The 17,733-nt window shown below is 36.7% G+C and overlaps 2 protein-coding genes across 3 annotated transcripts; one reads left to right on the forward strand and one right to left on the reverse strand.

The window, feature by feature from the left end:
- Nucleotides 1-9,634: 9,634 nt before the first annotated feature.
- LOC138311497 (uncharacterized) lies at nt 9,635-11,881 on the forward strand. The gene is made up of 2 exons (XM_069252824.1): nt 9,635-9,946; nt 10,491-11,881. Exons 1-2 carry the CDS (start codon nt 9,898-9,900, stop codon nt 11,735-11,737), a joined length of 1,296 nt encoding a protein of 431 aa, XP_069108925.1. The 5' UTR covers nt 9,635-9,897; the 3' UTR covers nt 11,738-11,881.
- Nucleotides 11,882-12,747: 866 nt separating this feature from the next.
- On the reverse strand, nt 12,748-17,643 carry LOC138311496 (uncharacterized). Of its 2 annotated transcripts, none has more exons than XM_069252822.1 (3): nt 17,309-17,643; nt 15,492-15,720; nt 12,748-15,080 (listed from the first exon to the last, which is right to left on the reverse strand). In XM_069252822.1, the coding sequence occupies exons 1-3, from the start codon at nt 17,631-17,633 to the stop codon at nt 13,649-13,651; spliced, it is 1,986 nt and encodes a 661-aa protein (XP_069108923.1). In that variant the 5' UTR covers nt 17,634-17,643; the 3' UTR covers nt 12,748-13,648. The 2 variants fall into 2 exon arrangements, with proteins under 2 accessions (XP_069108923.1, XP_069108924.1); XM_069252823.1 differs by having other exon boundaries at nt 16,962-17,643.
- Nucleotides 17,644-17,733: the final 90 nt, after the last annotated feature.

Here is a 17,733-nt window from a genome sequence, read left to right on the forward strand (position 1 = left end):
ACTAATATTTTCCTATCAGAGTGTTTGAATATGTTGACAGGGAGTGACATTAATATCGAAACAATAATTAGATATCCAATAAAAATTTTAGTATAGAGAACAACTACTGGCAATGTTAATTCCAATGATTGTTAGTGGGGTGTCAGGATCACTTTGATTGTTATTAATCACGTTTTTGTTTTTTACGCCCGTTATATAGTGACAGAATGTGCATACAGAATACACGAAGTTTTGTTTGAATCTTTTCTCTTGAAATCTAAAAACAAGAAAGAGAAAAAATCATAAAGATCCAATATCGTCATACGACAGAGCCTCAATTTTGTAATTTTGGCTAACAGATTAGTATGTGGATGTAAGTGTTTTCAGATTCTAATAATTATTGTGTTGAGCACAAAAAATCAATAGTTATGTTTTTATATGATCAGTAACAGATCAAGAAAATCAATCCACACATAGAGACCCTATAGCCGTAAGATTGGCCCAAGACATTTAGTTAGAGCAGTTAATTTTTAGATGTCCCAAAAAGTGTTTACGTGAAAACATAGGATACCACCCTGACGGTACGCCCCTGGTTCTATCTCAACCTGTGTACTGTTGACATAATTCAGTTGAACCCTTCGAAACATTGTGAAATGCCTGACAGATATAAAAAGTTGATATAAATCATTGTCAAATTTACCACGTTATGAACCGTGATGTCATTTGGATATTCGTTCATGTATTCCGATATTTGCCTAAGGTAGTGTCGAATATGCCTTTGTCAAGGTCAAAGAATATACGGCCACAAGATGTTCTTTTCGTTGGTCAAATGTCTTCCGGCGTATAAAAAGGTTTCAATGTTGCTTACTAAGTTTGTGTAACTAGCCCGTGTTCGCCCCCCTTCGGATTTGTCAAAAGTCCGTCTATTGCAAAGTGTGACTATAAAATGAGTTGTTTGAAGTTCCAGGAACCATACATAATCTTTGTATAGTATCGATCACTTTCTAGTGAGATTTATAACCAATACAACACGTCACTTGAAATAGGACCGATAGTTTTATTTGGCAACAGATAGCATCAATCCCTTGCTTCGGAAGGGTAGATAATATTAAGAATTCCCTTCCAAGACTCTGGAATTTGCCGGAGAAGATAAAACTTGATTAAAATATAGTTAAAAGACATTTGTGAAGAGTCTGGTATATTTGATATTAAAAACAGAAAATTGGCCTATTCGTCTGGTCCAATGACAGCCGATACCTTTTGATATACTCAAGGTACACGAGCAATACTTGAATCCGAAAGGCCTAAATTAACTTTTCACTATTGGATGATTTTTAAAATGAGAGAGCGTCTCTAATTCCTTTAACCTTTATTAGAAAGTTAATTTAGAAATTATTTATGGAATGATTTTATGATGGTAGTGAATTTTAAGCTAACATTTTTATTGGCCAAAAGTGTCGACGGATATTATACGGATTTTGAAGAAAAATAAGGTTATATTAATATAAATGATTGTGGGAGTAAGGTGTTGCTTTACCGCATTATCCCACTGATTTTACCAATCCTTTCCCTAAACTTTCTCTCGTAAGATGTATTGGGGAAAATAATTTTTGAGGACGGAACTGCTATCCAAGTTACAGTAATCCTTGTCGGGATTTGAAAGACCTACGGAGCTGTTTTCACGTCCACAATTTAAAATTTGTTATTGTATGAGTTCCGTTAATTGGCGGAATGCAAAGTACCTGCCTTCAGAGCCCGGTAATTGTCTACCATATCAATTGATTTTAAATGTAAACATTGGAGAAGACGAAACATTGTGTTGGATTATATGTCACTGCTATTTGTTGTGTTATGGATTTTATGTTAGCGATAGAAGTGTATCGCTTGTCATTGGAAAATTATAATGGGATCATCTAGGTATTCAAAAATTTAGTCCACAAATGAGCTCCTCTGCTCACAAATAAATAAAAATTGAACCCAGTCCCCGCACATATGTAAATTCCAAGCGGAGGAATCAGTCTCCTCAAGTTTTCGTGAACCTGATGATTTATAATCATAAAATGGAAAGTGATTCGCTTCTCGAGCAAAGAATCAACGCTTGACCCCGTCAAATCAGAATCCAGAAGAATTGATGGATGGGCACAACGGACAGATCAATGTGCGTTAAGCTAGCCAGAGGTATTGTTCCAAATATGTTGGGGCATTGGTGTTATAAAGACATAAGCTGTTTTTAATTTAAAAAATCGTCGGATACGGTCTACGCTCACACGTCCAGTGCCTGGGGATCCCCAGAGGCATAATCATAGAACCGTATTAAAGTCCACCCAATGGATTAATATAAGTGGCACTGGTATTGTTGATACGATGTAACTTCTAGTTTCATCACAACTAAATGGTGTATTTGGAGGTAAGATAAAGAAGAACCAAGACAGATAATATTGTCGGTGAAGTAGGTTCGGATTATAGCAACAGCTTTGTCAAGGTGGAATCAAGCTGAAATGTGACCTGGGATGAACGTTTTTTTATAGCACCGCCACCGCCACAGCCACCTGAATGGGCGGCCACACGAGGATGTTTTGTAGATTTGGTTGTAATAGTGTAAAATGTCGGAGAATTGGTAAGTTTGTCATATCAGGCATAATTTTTCATGAAGGGCAGAATATGGATTTGGGATGTATATTTGTTTGTATAGAGATGTTTTAATTCTTCCTAATGTTCGCTAAAAAATCTGGTTATGTTCCAATTGTTATTAAAGTGTTATTCTCTAATATTGAACCTTGAGGAATAAGATTGTCGGACCCGACATGACGACCTAGAAGCAGGTATGGCATAGTATGTGTCATAAAATGTGTTTGTCACCTAAAACACGCTGTGACGTTTTCGATAAGTACATCTCATAGAAGTTACCTGTCCCACGGATAGGGTTCCAGTCTTGATCGCGTTAACTGGTTTTTTTTTTTAGAGGCATTGAGCCTTGCCATCTTAACGCGATTGTGGATTTTATGGTCTCGGCGTTTCATCCTGCGGGTGTGTAATTTGCTGGACTCCTTTGGCTTTATCAAGGTGAGATATTTAGATTTAACGTTCAAATAGCACGGATGAAGATTGAAGGCACGTTGCTAAGACGAGCTGGCGTTTAACTTTTTGTCTTGAGGTTCGGTGTTTGAATTTTTGTGTTGTGAAAGTTCCTGGAGACGCCCGGTTGGCATTGGCCCGTTTTAAGCTCCAGGTGGCCAGATGGGGTTGAATTATAGGGTTGGTGTTTGTGTTGTTGGCTATAATGGACCCGTCTAGTATCCTTTGCGTGGGTCCCAAATGGAATACTTAACAGGCCTTAGGCTTTCAACCATAACTTGTACATCATTTGTTCCCAGTTAGGGCTTGTTCCACCCAATGGCCTGACCGCGACCGTTCAAGATTGACTGTGACACTGTCAACGCGGCTTCTATGAGCGGGTTAATCTGTGCGCCTATGAGAATTGCCACATAGCAGGACAGAACGCCTCGACTAACCTCCGAAGCCTCGGGGTAAGAGACACCAAGGGTATATTTGACCCTTACTAACGGTCCCTCTCCCGAGTTCCGAGCAAGGACAGTGTAGCGAGCATGACGCCAGCAATGTGCACGCCCCAGCCATAGTGACGCATTGCGTCTGTTGCACAAAATTGTTCACATTCGTCTTTATTCCGTCGTGGACCTTCACTTCAACCGTAACTGATCATACCATTGTTCCGGTCTACAATTGCTCTCCAGAAGGGCCTGTACCTCTGGCAAGTTACAGGCCTCCTCCCATGGGAATTAGGGTTGTAGTCAGGTTACAATGTAACGTTGGAAACCAACAGATACGCTCTGTGTGTGAATGTTTGGTGGAGCGAATGTAAATTATTACAAGTTTTGTGTTGTGACGACCAATAGTACTCGTAGCCACATTTTTCTCCGGTCAAGATGCGTTTACGCCTTGAGAGACCGGAATGTATCTTCTCACTTGGAAAGTAGGACAGTAATGTCATGCCTCGAATGTCATTGGCGTCTAAGCTGTGCGCACCCTGAATTACCCCACTTTGCTACAATTCAATTGTATGATTGTAGGTTTTACACACACTCTGAGGCCGCTAAAATTGTGGGTTCAAATGAGGTTCACCGTTAAGTTGCTTGCGGAAAAACCTTCTATTAGGAGATCACCCGATCCCAAAAGGCTTGACAGATTTGAAATCTCCAAGCAATGCCCTTGATGCCCTTTCGCAATATAATACGGGTGGATAAACCTGCAGGTGTCCTTGCCCACCTTCTGTTGAAGAAAGTACATGACCAGAAAACTGTGGGAATGTGTTTTGTTGTACCGCTTTTTGTCTATGTTGAATTTGTGGTTCGATTCCTTTTGGGGAGATTTGGGTGTTAGTTTCATTTTGTTTGTTTTTGGAATGCCATCTTTTTAGAGTTAATTACAATTCGCTAGCTTGTGACCCGCCACCCAACTTCGGAGCCCAAACAGGGGTTACACTCCATGATGACATTGTATATCCAATGTTCCAAAGTGATCAGGTTTCCACAGAAAGTAAACTCAGAAGAATATTTCAGAACAAACATAATATCAACTCAAATCTTGCGACAGCACGCACTCAAGATTATGTACAACCTGCAAGATCGGATCAGAATAAAGACAAGCCAAATTACACACTCGATTACCCAAAGCCACCGCCATCCTTGAAGATCTACGAACCAAGAGGCTCGGCATGAGCTCCATCCCCACCCGAATTGATAATTCAGGGCCGCATATTACTTCGTGTCTAACCGGAAGTCTGGAGCCAAAGTAGTGTTGTAGCAGTAAAAAAAAAGGGAAGAGAAACACTAAAGAGCAAAAACCTATTTCAACCACCAGGACTCTTCTACCCCCGGATACGAGATGCAACCCACGGCAAACAGGGTGGCTCAAATTTGGAGCAACTGTGAAAAGCCTTCAGCTACAATGAAATCAAGCAGACGCACATCACACCCCCAAAAGTGGTGGGTGCATCCGCATGAGAGCAAGTGCACCCAGTCTCGGGACGTTGGACCCATCTTTCCCATGGAGACCCTTTTGTCAACGCTCCTTATAATTCTGGTGGTATTTTCTCAGGTACTCTCTGATTTCCTTCCAAGCTATTAAACCTGACACTTCCTTAAATGTCCTTGCAGTTAATGGGACGTAACTTGACAATAAACGGACACTACGAAATATAGCTAGAAGCATTTTATTTCAGTTCTATAATTCCATTTATTGTAACTAAAGTGAAATTAATTTTATGGTTTTTTAACAGTTTTTTGTGAAACTTTGATTTCCATTAATAATGAAGACTATTGATGGATCAATAATGAATGATTACACAAACGTGGTGTGTGGAATAATAATAATATTTCAAATCTCGTTACAATAATTGGGTATCATATGTAACGTAAATTGTGTAAAAAATTGTACGTGGGTATATCAAAATGATCCCATTGTAGAAATTCTATCGCTTACTACATAGCCAGGAGTGTAAGATCTATATCTAAAGGTGCCGTAGAACCTTAACAAAGCCCTTGTTGTAATATCAAATAATATCAATCCAGTTTCTACCTGTAACCACACTTGGTCCATATGGCATACACCCAATTTTTAATACTAATAATTATTGCCACTCACACTTTGACATTAGCATTATAATATGGGATTGTTTTTTTTTTCTATATATGGATTCTGTCATTATATTCATCATTCTAAAATTAGTTTTTTCTTGATAATTAAGTAAATTAAATTCAGCATAGTGTGAATTCCTTGGATCATAGTTCTTTTACAATGCAAACAAAATATTCACTTCTCACCAGGCTCACTGGACGCATTTTCTAACTACAGCTTCTGCAGGGCCATCAGTGATTCTTTGATTTTCTTTCATTACTTAAATGCCCATAAAGATAGCATTGCCCTTGGAAGTGGTGTCCATCTTTTTTGAATGGCAACTGTTTGTTTGTTTGTGTTGTTTGTTTGAGTTTTATGGCCATCGACAGCTAAGGTCATTTTAGGGCCAAACTACAAGTCATGAATTTAATATCAGGATAAAAGTTCAGGGAAGAAAAAGCAAGTAAGGACTAAAAACACAGATTGTAACGTTAATTTGGATAAAAAACAAAAATAGTTTGCATGGGATTAAATAAATTTGGCCGCTAAAACACATGAGGAAAACCAGCATTCCATCACTTTTAGGTATTGGGGGATTTTCATAACCACCTAGCTTTCAAAGAGGGGGTTTTGTTAAATAAACTGGGGGTTTGTTTCACAAAATAGATAAAAGATAATAAACCACAAACTCGTATAAAATAACTTGTATTTCGTTATATTTACACATTTCTATCAACAGATTGGTACAAACAATCATGAAATTGTTACAGAGTATGAGGAGCTGAACTTACAGGATCTGTAGGAAATTGTTATTTCTGTTCCTGCTAGCTTCCTGTAGCAACCTCACTTCTGATTACAACCCTCTTTGCTTGGGAACAATATTCAAAATACCATGTCTATCCTCACACACAGAGGGACATCTCAGACCTCCTGCATAGTAACAGAATTTAAATAGTGCGTTTTGAAAATGAAAACACCACGTTCACATGGAACAATGTGAGCGATAGGGCATGAAGCGCGCAGCGCAAACTAGATGGCAATTGTTAGCGAGAGAAGGTCAGAGAACAAACTTCCATTGTATACTATTTGATTTCCATAAAAGACAGAACGTCTGTAAACTATCCCATTTCTCTGTTCATTACACTTATACCACATGTTTTTGTATTTGCCTAAACACACACACTCTCATATTTCATTCTGCTTAGAGTAGACTAGTTGGCTGGGTTTTCATTTTTCATCACTACATGTATTGTAAAAGTCAATGCTATTTTCTAAACTACCCAGCCCGTGTTCCTTAATACCACTGGACAGACTCTGGAAGTTTAGAAGGATTTATGACTATGTTACAAGTCATGACAAGGACCCCCAAGGAACCTATCAAGACAACCATTTTATGAAAACTCGCCCAGAAGATAAGTTGGTTGAACATTCATTTTTTCTCTAAAACTCCACTGACACACATTACATGTACTCTTGAGAAAGGAACAACATATGAGGGACGATCCTTCTGGCTACACCATGAATGTTCATACCTGTTTGCTGATCTCACTACTTCCTGTACCGTCAGTAATATACATCTCATTCGCAAATAACTAAATAACATAGTGAGGAGATGTAGACACATACTATTGTTTTCACACTGAATTCATCTCTAACATTCATCTTACTGAACAACTTTGAGCATTACAAGGTCCCAATGATTCTAAAATATCCTTTAATAATGAGCTAATTAGTCATCAGAAACTATAACAAAGTATTAGACAAATCTTACAGGATTCCCCCTTGCTGAACATCCACACATCTGAAGACAGGAGCTACTAGTCACACTCATGCTCAAGACAAGAAGAAGGACAGAGTAGCACATTCAAAATACATAGTCCTTTCTACAAGCATACAGACATAGATTAAAGACCAGCGTACCTGTGTGGGGAGGCAACTTTTTAACCTTTATTTACCTTTTTGCCATCAAAGAAGTCAGTTCCTTTGAGTATTATATTATATCTAGGGTAGTTTGAAACTGATTAAAAATTTATCAAGATTACTAGACTATCAACACAATTCCATCACAGATATAAGACAAAGGACATGTCCTTTCAGCTGAACCATAAACGCGACACTAGAGATAGTTGCCTAAAGGTCAGAACAACAAATATGAACTACTTACGCAGGATTCTTCTCTGAAGGTCTACACACCCACAACACAGCTGGATCTTATCCAAACATCACTGAAGCACCAGTCGCTGAGCCACAAACCACTTACTACTAGGAAATATCATTAAAGCTAGTTTCATGATGTGCAACCAGTCTATACATAACAATACAGTTTATATACAGTTTTCTCAGCACTTACCCCCCATCTTGAATAGGTATGATTGGCTACAAACTCTATCTTGACTTAATTCTCACTGAACAAGTATTTTACAGACCATCACTGAACTATATTGAGTAGTTGCTAACTGTCTCCAAACTTCATCCACCACACTTACATCCCCAATAAAGTGACTATTGAATGAATTCAGTGTTATTGTCAACTCTCTTAAAACATTTGCACTATACCTTACATTTTAAGAGCTGACTTGATGTAGATTTAGAACACAAATAACACGAACTAATGCCATCAGTCGAGGACACGATGAATTGATGTCATATCTGAAAAAAAACCATGGACAACGTGTATATAGAACTACATTTACACAAGACAAATCTGCACATAAATATTAATACAACAAAATTTATGAGAAAACACATCATCACAGACAAATAATGATTTTCTTACTTCTTTACATACCTGTAAATCAATTAAACCAAGATATTGCCGGTTTGATATATTTCGTTCAGCCATATGTGTTGCCGTTCGAATCTGGGCTTCTAAGACTGGCATGAATTTTCCTTTTTACGCAACTTGTTGCCGCTTCAAAATAACGTTTGTTGTGTTACAATTTTCTTTGCAAGTGTATGATCGTGCCCGCCGATCTCATATGCCTGACAAGAGCAGAACGCTGATAATTCTTGGAGCGCCCTGATACAAAACGCATTGTATTTTTTTTTTAAAGTTTTTCGAGTGCTTGCATGCGATCATTCTCGTTTCGCAGCCAGTCAAAATCTTGCAACTATTTTTCTTTGAAGTTTTTTCTGTAGTTTACTGTTACTTTCAGTATCCTTTTGGGGCTTTTTTGTTGTTGTTGAACAATTTTCTGTGTCACCAGATCGTTTTTGCTGTGACGGTCCAGCGGCGAAAAAATCGGCTGATACAGTGATGAAAGAAGAACGTCTGATTGGTCCACATCAGAGCATATATCAAACCATTTTCTACTTTCCCAGAGTATTGATCGTTACCCTGTATGACGCTCACCTGGTCAGTACGTAATAGCATGACCTTCTAGTAATGTACTTCTGAATACAGGTTCATTGTTTGAACTACAGGTTTCAATTTGTTTTCTTTTCTGAAGGAATTTTGATATTAACCTCTAAATCCCCTATTAGCCCCCCACTCCCTCCTGCCCCCAGGGGGTCAGAGCCAAAATTTATTACAAGTTCTGTTCCCCTTCCCCCAAGGATGTTGATGCGGCCAAATTGGTCCACAATCCAAGCAAAACTCTAGGACAAGTAGCAATTTATAGGATTTACCTCTATTTCCCCTATTGGGCCCCACCCCCGTCCTGCCCTGGGGGGCCCAGAGCCAAAACTTATACAAGTTCTGTTCCCCTTCCCCCAAGGATGTTTGTGGCCAAATTTGGTTACAATCCATACAGAACTCTATGACTAGTAGCGATTTAAAGAATTTTACCTCTATTTTCCCCCCACCCTATTCGGGCCCCGCCCCTCCTGCCCCCGGGACCAGAGCCAAAATTATATACAAACCCAGTTCTTATTCTCCCAAGGATATTTCTGGCCAAATTTGGTTACATTCCATGCGGAACTCTGTGACTAGTATAGCCGATTTAAAGGATTTTACCTCTATTTCCCCTATTAGGCTCAATTGACCTGAATAATGATATAACAGGCCGAGGCTAAATAGGTTCACAAGACCACTCTGTCGACGATCATGTGGCTTTGTTTTCTCATATTAACTATATTTCTGTACCTACTACAGTAATATTGTATTTGTATAGTGCGTTAATATTTTGGTTTTCTGATTTTAAAACGAATCTCACTAACATCTTCTTGTTTTATCATTTAGGCGAGAAAGTAAATGATCCTCGTCACCCCGATTATGTGCCTTCTGTCTTCCCTCACAATGAAAACAGTTATTACCAGTCAAAGTCGGCTAAGTCTACAGGAAAGATGGACCGCTATCAGAGAGTCATGAAAAGATCGGCAAACGTAAATTCAGGTTAGTTAATTAAACACATCAAATTTTCATCAATACTTAATAATATACATTGAAGTTCAAAATAAATTAATGGTGATTTAAAACAAAGTATCATTTTGGAAATTAGCTCTAGGCACAGCTTCCATGATTGATCTGTCCTAACTTACCTAAGTTAGTAAAGGTAAAACTATTTACTATATACATGTATATCTTTTATAAATATTGATATTCCTGTGATGTAAATTTTACATTTTGAGCTGAATATATATGTAAAATATTATGTTATGTTTAAGCTGAACAATAATTCTATTATTACGACTTATTCTTGGTTTTAATTTTGTGAATTAAGTATAATTAACCCCAGTTATGTGAAAAACATGTACCATTACGTTTTGTTTTTTATTCTGTTGGCTTAGGCTTTTATATACATAAGATTATGGAGGTATTTTTGTTTGGAGTTTTAAACAATTAAACTCAAAATATTAAATACGATTTGAAATAATTAGTGATTAAAATTAATATAGATCAAGGGTTTCAATGCCTTTTGTTTTTCTCTTTTAATTAGATGTGCACATATCACATGCAAGAAAGAAACTGAAATTGAATGAGCCCGAGATCAACACTGAGAAAGAAAAAGTAACAACTGATGATCCTCAGTCAGAACATGTGGATTCACCTACTGATCAGGATGAAGAAGATGTCGACAGCATAGCATCTCAATCAGACAGTGAATCTTCTAATAGGAGAGATATTGACCCTCAAACCCCTATGCAGAGGCCACTGGAAACATCAGAGAGGGAAATGCTCTATATGGAGATAAATAACTTGAGGCGTGAGCGTGATGAAGCTCGTGAAGAGGTAAAATCTCTTGAGAAACTGATAAGTGCTTCATCTTTATCGTCAGAAAGTGTAAATGGCAATGATGATTTATGTAGAAACATGATAGGCATCAGCTGGGGAGCATTTTTGAAAATTTTCCTGTTCCTTAGTGTGTTTGTGAAGGCCACGAACAAGAAACTACCACTGCAGGAACAGTTATTCCTTACCCTTGTTAAGCTGCGACACAATGTTTCGTTTGATTTTCTTGCACATGTGAAAGGGATCCCCAAAACAACGATGGTGGATTATTTTTGGAAGTGGATAGATATGTTGCATGCCAAAATAGGTTTTTTTGTGAAATGGCAAGATAGAGAAACAATTTTCCAAACCATTCCACCTGTGTTCAAAGAAAAGTTTCCTCGATTAACATCTATTATTGATTGTTTTGAAATCTTCATGGAAGCTCCTAGAAACTTATTAGCTAGGGCACAATGTTTTAGTAGCTATAAGAGACATACCACAGTGAAAGTGTTCATTTCCTGCAGCCCACTAGGATCCATTAACTTTTTATCTAAAGCATGGGGAGGTCGTGTTTCAGATGTCCAAATTGTGCGCGAGTCCAATTTTATAAGTCCACAGTTTCACTTACCCGGTGATCAGATTTTGGCAGATCGTGGCTTCATGCTAGCAGAAGACTTTGCTACTAAGTGCTCAGCCCAATTAATTACCCCTGCATTCACCAAAGGTAAAAAACAATTGCCTGCCTCAGAGGTTGAGTCATCAAGGAAAATATCGTCTGTAAGAATCCATATCGAGAGAGTAATAGGACTAATGAAGAACAGATTTACCATATTGAAAGGAACAATGCCAGTTCGATGTGTACAAAGTTTGAAAGACGAAAGTTTGGGATCAACAGAATCAAGTTGTGATAAATTGATAACTGTTTGTGCAGCTTTAACTAATCTAAGTTTAGGCATTGTATACAAAGAGTGAATAAGTGATGGATGTTGTACTGAAAATGTGATTAATTAAAATTTTATGGTTTCAAAGTCTGTGGTTAATCTGGCCATAGGAATTGAATATTCCTAGGCTGATATTGATATTAATTTAATAAATTTGAGATCATTTTCTACCAAAGAGTTGTTTTCTTAATTTGAAATCTTCAGTTAAAGATTACTGTATTCGACCCAATAAGAGTCCACTTCTTTAATGTGGACTACATTTTCACAATATCACTTGCACATACTTAGTAAACAGTTAATTTGGGGGGAAAAATCAATAAAAGAAACTGTTGCCGTATTTTCGGCATGAAGTTATTGCTTAAAAAATGGGAGAGGGGCCCTTTCTGGGTTGAATACAGTATGTGTAATACTAATAATTATCTGTGACTGTCTATGAATTTGTCAAATTATGGTAAATTATTTTATTTAAAAATGAAAATGATCTTTATCGTGATAATAGAGTTACCATAATGTGACAAGTACATTAACAATAACAGATGTAACTTTTTGGTACCTGCCACATGTCTATGCAAGATATATCGCGCGATATAGAGGAACTGAACACTGATGTCTGGATATATGTATCACAATATTTTGCTACAATACAATAATTTATGATACACCAATAATCATCTTTACTTACTTTACCACTTCTTGCAAATTCAAAGTTAAATTGCATTTAGATTCAAAACATGTCATTTTATTCAAACATGTAAAAAGATTTCAAACTATTCCAGTCATTAATTTAAAAAAAAAAAAAAAAAATCTGTTTCAATGTATCATATTTTAAAAACAGTGTACCTGATCATAAGTGTATCAAATATTATATTGTAAAAAAATATACATGTATCGCAATAAATCATTGCACTTCCAGGATCCATACACCATATATATACCAGATGTACTGATTTCAGCAGATTTACAACTTGAGATAGTTCATAAAATATCTCACAGTTAATACAACATTTATAAATCTGAAGAAGCAAAAGAAAACCAAAATAATTTCTAACTGAAAAAGTCAATAATTTATTAGGAACAACAACATATATTAACAAAATCTGCACCATTTAAGATATATCACTTCAGCATAAATATAACCTTCCTGTATTTGTATGAAATACCATTCGTATAGTTTAAGTTTACATTCTATATAGGACATATCACAGATAAGTTTAACCTGTGCATATGCACAGTATATATTTACCTTCGATATAGGATATATCACATTAAAGTTTAACCTTCTTCGCATATATATTAAGGACATATCTCATTAAAGTTTAACCTTCTTTTTATATTTACCTTCTATATACATGTATAGGCCATATCACATATATAAATTTAAAGTTAACCTTCTATACAGGACACATCTGTGATTTCACAACTTTATAAGACATTATCACCCCAGCATATATATTATCACAATTTAAATTAACTTCTATATAGTCTTAGAGGAGAATATCTGTATAAAATACATAAATCTGCATTAAATTACACAAACAATACCTGGTATTCCTCAAAATGTTGCAAATTCTCATAAAAAAATAATGTAATTTCATCTATGCATGGATATACATATATTTCCAGTTTCTAAACAAAACCTCTAATCATGCAATAAGTGGACAAATCAAGATAATAAATAACTAACGAGTCATGTCAGTCGTAATGAAATTTTGGCATTATATATCATCACGATATCAGCAGAACAGTGTGAAAATTATTAAATGGAATAGAACTATTTCAAAAAAGATATCAATTTAAAATAAATATACATATTTACATATCATTGCGTAATACAAGTCACAAGTGAGTGCATCAAAGTCATACAGTTTGATTCTCGCAAACAGTTCACATGTGTAATGTATATCTGTATACACAGAGACGCATTGTTCATCGACTCAAGGAATCACACCGTATTTTGTTTTTTCTTTTCCCTTCTACATTTTGGACAATACCATGTCTTTGACTTTGGCAGTCTCTTCAACTTCAAGCACGCTGGATGAAACCAGTTGTCACATCTGTCGCACCCAACCATGTCTGCATTATCGTCCGTTGTCTTGCAAACACAAAACGTCTTGTCGTCGTCTGCAGGCTTGGGGACTCTGATTTTGCACAGATCCGGAGAATTCTTGGCACTAGTACTGTTTTCAAGACGTCTAGTCAACAACTCAGGTAAAACCACAACCTTCCAAAACTTCTCAAGTTTCTCTATCATTTTACTTATGAAACCATTGTCTCTGTTGATTCGGGTGACGACACAATCCATAGGGCTCCAAACCACAAAGTCAGTGTAGTTTCCATCACACACGTACATTTGCATCTGTACTTGGGCAAAGTACTTATGACTCCTTTTCAGAGAGAATGATGCATTAAGACAGAAGCTATTGTCCAAAATGGCCGCTTTAATGGTTTTATCCCTGATGTTGTATGGACACTTTATTTCAAGTAGGCCTTTCCCGCAACACTCACAATTTACATGACCATCCGGTGAAGCTCCCAGAAAAGGTTTCTGTTCTGGTATCACAAATCCTGCCTTGTGAACGTTCAGGGATAAATGTTGGCCTGAGATATCTTTCATGACAATTTCTCCTTTTGGATAGGTCTGAAGATCCACTCTGTTGTCCGACTCCATTAACAGTTGGTACAGTTTATATCCATCATCCTCATGAAGTTTCCCCCAGTTCAAGGCAGGCACATTAGGCGATGACGTGTTCGGGATGCAGATCTTCTTGAGGAGTGACACTGATGGTTTCTCAATTGAAGTATTCATTACCTCCCCTGCCACTGAAGCTGTAATGCGGCCAGACCTCTGGTGATGCCATGTCAAAGAGCTCGACTGACTGTGTGTGAGCTCTTCTATTTTCCTTGATTGATTTGCTGAAATCTTAACAGTACTAAAGGTTCTGTCGCATAACTCTGAGAGATCTTCCTTCGATGCAGTTGAATACTGGTGACTGTACAACTCCCTCAGTGGAGGTGGAAGTGTCTTGTCTTCTAGCTTTGGTCCTAGTCCAATAAAATTTCCGGAAAACTCTTTAAAGGCACTTAACCCAACCAAATTCTCTCCTAACGAACTCAATGACTGTAAGAATGTCTGTTGTTCTTCTTCACTGGCAGGTGTTGGCATTGTCTTCTTTCTTTTTTTCTTGATTAAACGATCTTTCGCCTCTTGTTTATAGAACTGAATCTCTGAGATTGGTGCAGGCTTAACATCCTTTGTAAAGCACTGGTTCCACAAACAGGACTCATCTGTACAGGCAGACCTTGTATACCCAAAACGGACGGCAGCTTCCATCTTGAAAAGGAGGGCACCAATATGCGAGCAAGTCTCCCCAAGCCTAAAAAGAATTTTTTTAAAATACAATATTAACTTGAATGTTTAAGGATGATTTTATCACAAAATTGATCAGTGCTGGCTGATATGTGTTTTCAGGCCAAGACAGACATAAAAAATAAAGCAACAAGCTTATTTCATTGTAATACTATTTCTGTAAAAACGATTAATTGAAGATCATCTCTGGTCAGAAGATATCTTTTTCATTTATTAAAAATTTACATTACTAATTTTTATTCACATTGCAACAATGGAAGAATATTTATCTATAAAGACTTTAGATTATTCTCAAAATATTGAACTTAAGAATATTTACGGTACATTTCCACATCCTCCTAAGTCAAACAAAAATATAATTTAATCACATAAAATATGTAACATAATTATTTATGAAGTGATATATAAATATAATTACCCTGCCATACAGTCGCAATGGGCAGTAATTACTGGTCCATCTCTCTTCAGAGCTACCCAAGGGTGATGAGGTTCATCGGTTACTCTCCATGAGGGTTTCACATCAGCCTTTGCAATTATATTTCCTGTGACTGTCTTTCTGTGAACAACTGTCTGTACCCATCCAGAGACAAAGAATACATGGGCGTCCAGGGATCTGTAATTTTCCATGGCCTCTGATGAATATACACCTGTAGAATAAATTCTTCATTTTAATGATATTTCTAATAATTTTTCAATCATATACAGCTGGGTAGAAAAATCAAAATGGATATGTTTTATTCATATATTTTTTTATTTTCTCAATTAAACAGTTTTAAAAAATCTTCAAATTTAATGTGAATTTACAGTTTGCTGTTATTATTTTGCTTTCTTATTTACAAGTTAGACTTGTTACGCCCTGAATATATGATTGTATAGATATAGAAATTCACTTAATACAACAGACAATAAGTTATAATGAGAAATTTCTGGATGAAATCATGTTTAGAAAAAAATCATGGATATGATACATGATTGATAAGATATACAGCAAAAAATATGTACAAGTATCAGAAGATAATCCTAAAGTGATAACATATACACCTACATTTAATCATGTGGAGTGTCATGTATAATTCATGTTTGTCAAGAGACCTTTAAATCATAGATCTATTTTAGTGTTTATACAGGTACAGATAAAACACAATATTTTTATCATATACTAATCTATACATGTATATTTTATTTTAATTTTTTAAATTTTATCATTATCATTATTTTACTACATTGTGTATTTTGATGTAGATCTATATGTACATGTATATTTCTTGTATTGATACCTAAATGTCTGTCACAGCAAAATACAAACATGGGGATACAGGTATACAAGGTACCTGCAAATAACTTCAGGTATACAAAATACCTTCATAAGTAACTTATGTTAACTCTGGGCCCCAAGATCTGTCGTCATGGCCACCAGGCCTAAGGTCCTTTTCCCATTCTTTCCCCACCCCACCAGGTAAGGTGACACCTTACATGAGATGATCAGTCAGGTGTCACAGGTAGCTAGGTAATACCTATTTTCTTTAACCCCATGGGGTTCATTAGGATTATGGATAGCATGCTGTGACAGCCTCTGTTCCTGTATTAACTGTACTAATTATAGGTTAATACCACAGGTTCTTAGCTCACTGACAAAATGATATATGAGTATATTTTGGAGTTTCTCGTATAATACATGTAGACTGTGGTATTAATCTATAATTAGGGAGTAATATGTAGCTGTAGATTCCTCTAATTTTTGGAGAACCGTTGATGAATCAACCATTCACGTACATTGAAGACTACCAGTATACTTGACCCCATATGGTTTTGTTTCAAATTAAAAATGATAGGCCGACTAGAACTATTCATACTTGACTATATTCCGAACATGTTTCAAGACAAATACCCCAGATCATGAGCTGAGCCCTTTTTCCCAACCTGTCTATTCATATCCTGCATGGTCCAATGTCACATGGATGATTATTTAAATATATATATAAACTGCTAGGCACAGATAATAACCGTGGTCACGTGACATTTAGTTTACATTACCTGTATAGGTCACCGTTCAGTCAGGTGTATCAATGCCAAAAATAGATCGAAAGGCCTACTTCTGTCATATTGATTACCAGCACTAGGGTGGACTAGTTAGGTATTTAAAACTGTCGTAGCGTATATTTCAGTTAAGATAATTACATGTTGATTTGTTGTCTTACAAGTCACTGATGACAACTTAATATTAATTATACTCACGTGGAAATTTGATGAGGTAACTGTAAACATCGTTGTACTGTAATGGCGGCCATTGCTTCGGGTCATTGACCCAGGTATCAGCAGGGACCTTGTAGGGGCATTTATCTTCGCCAATGAGGTGCAACTTCTCAATATATCTTCCCTTTGCATCCGAGGGTAACTCTTCTTGATAATCAAACGACATGATTCGGTGAAAGCATAGCCTGACTTGAATATATCGTGGATAAATGTGGAACTTACGTAATATTGTCACAACTCCCCTACTTACCCCCAAACAAAGATGGCGGATATGTTGTGAAGAATTGTCACGTGACTGTGACGTCATGCCGACATTGAGAATATGCCGCGGACATCTTTTTGTTCGATGATGTTTCTCTGATCGAGAGGTATAGACTACCGAGACATTTAATCAATGATATATTGCT

This window comes from Argopecten irradians, unplaced genomic scaffold (genome assembly GCF_041381155.1).
Source record: "Argopecten irradians isolate NY unplaced genomic scaffold, Ai_NY scaffold_0034, whole genome shotgun sequence".
NCBI lineage: Eukaryota > Metazoa > Mollusca > Bivalvia > Pectinida > Pectinidae > Argopecten > Argopecten irradians.

Coding starts and splice junctions, on each gene's coding strand:
- LOC138311497 (XM_069252824.1), top strand. CDS start 9,898: ATGGACCGCTATCAGAGAGTCATGAAAAGATCGGCAAACGTAAATTCA. Junction 9,947..10,490: donor ATCGGCAAACGTAAATTCAG/GTTAGTTAATTA, acceptor TCTTTTAATTAG/ATGTGCACATATCACATGCA.
- LOC138311496 (XM_069252822.1), bottom strand. CDS start 17,633: ATGACGTCACAGTCACGTGACAATTCTTCACAACATATCCGCCATCTT. Junction 15,721..17,308: donor TTACCTCATCAAATTTCCAC/GTGAGTATAATT, acceptor TTTATTCTACAG/GTGTATATTCATCAGAGGCC. Junction 15,081..15,491: donor CATTGCGACTGTATGGCAGG/GTAATTATATTT, acceptor AATTCTTTTTAG/GCTTGGGGAGACTTGCTCGC.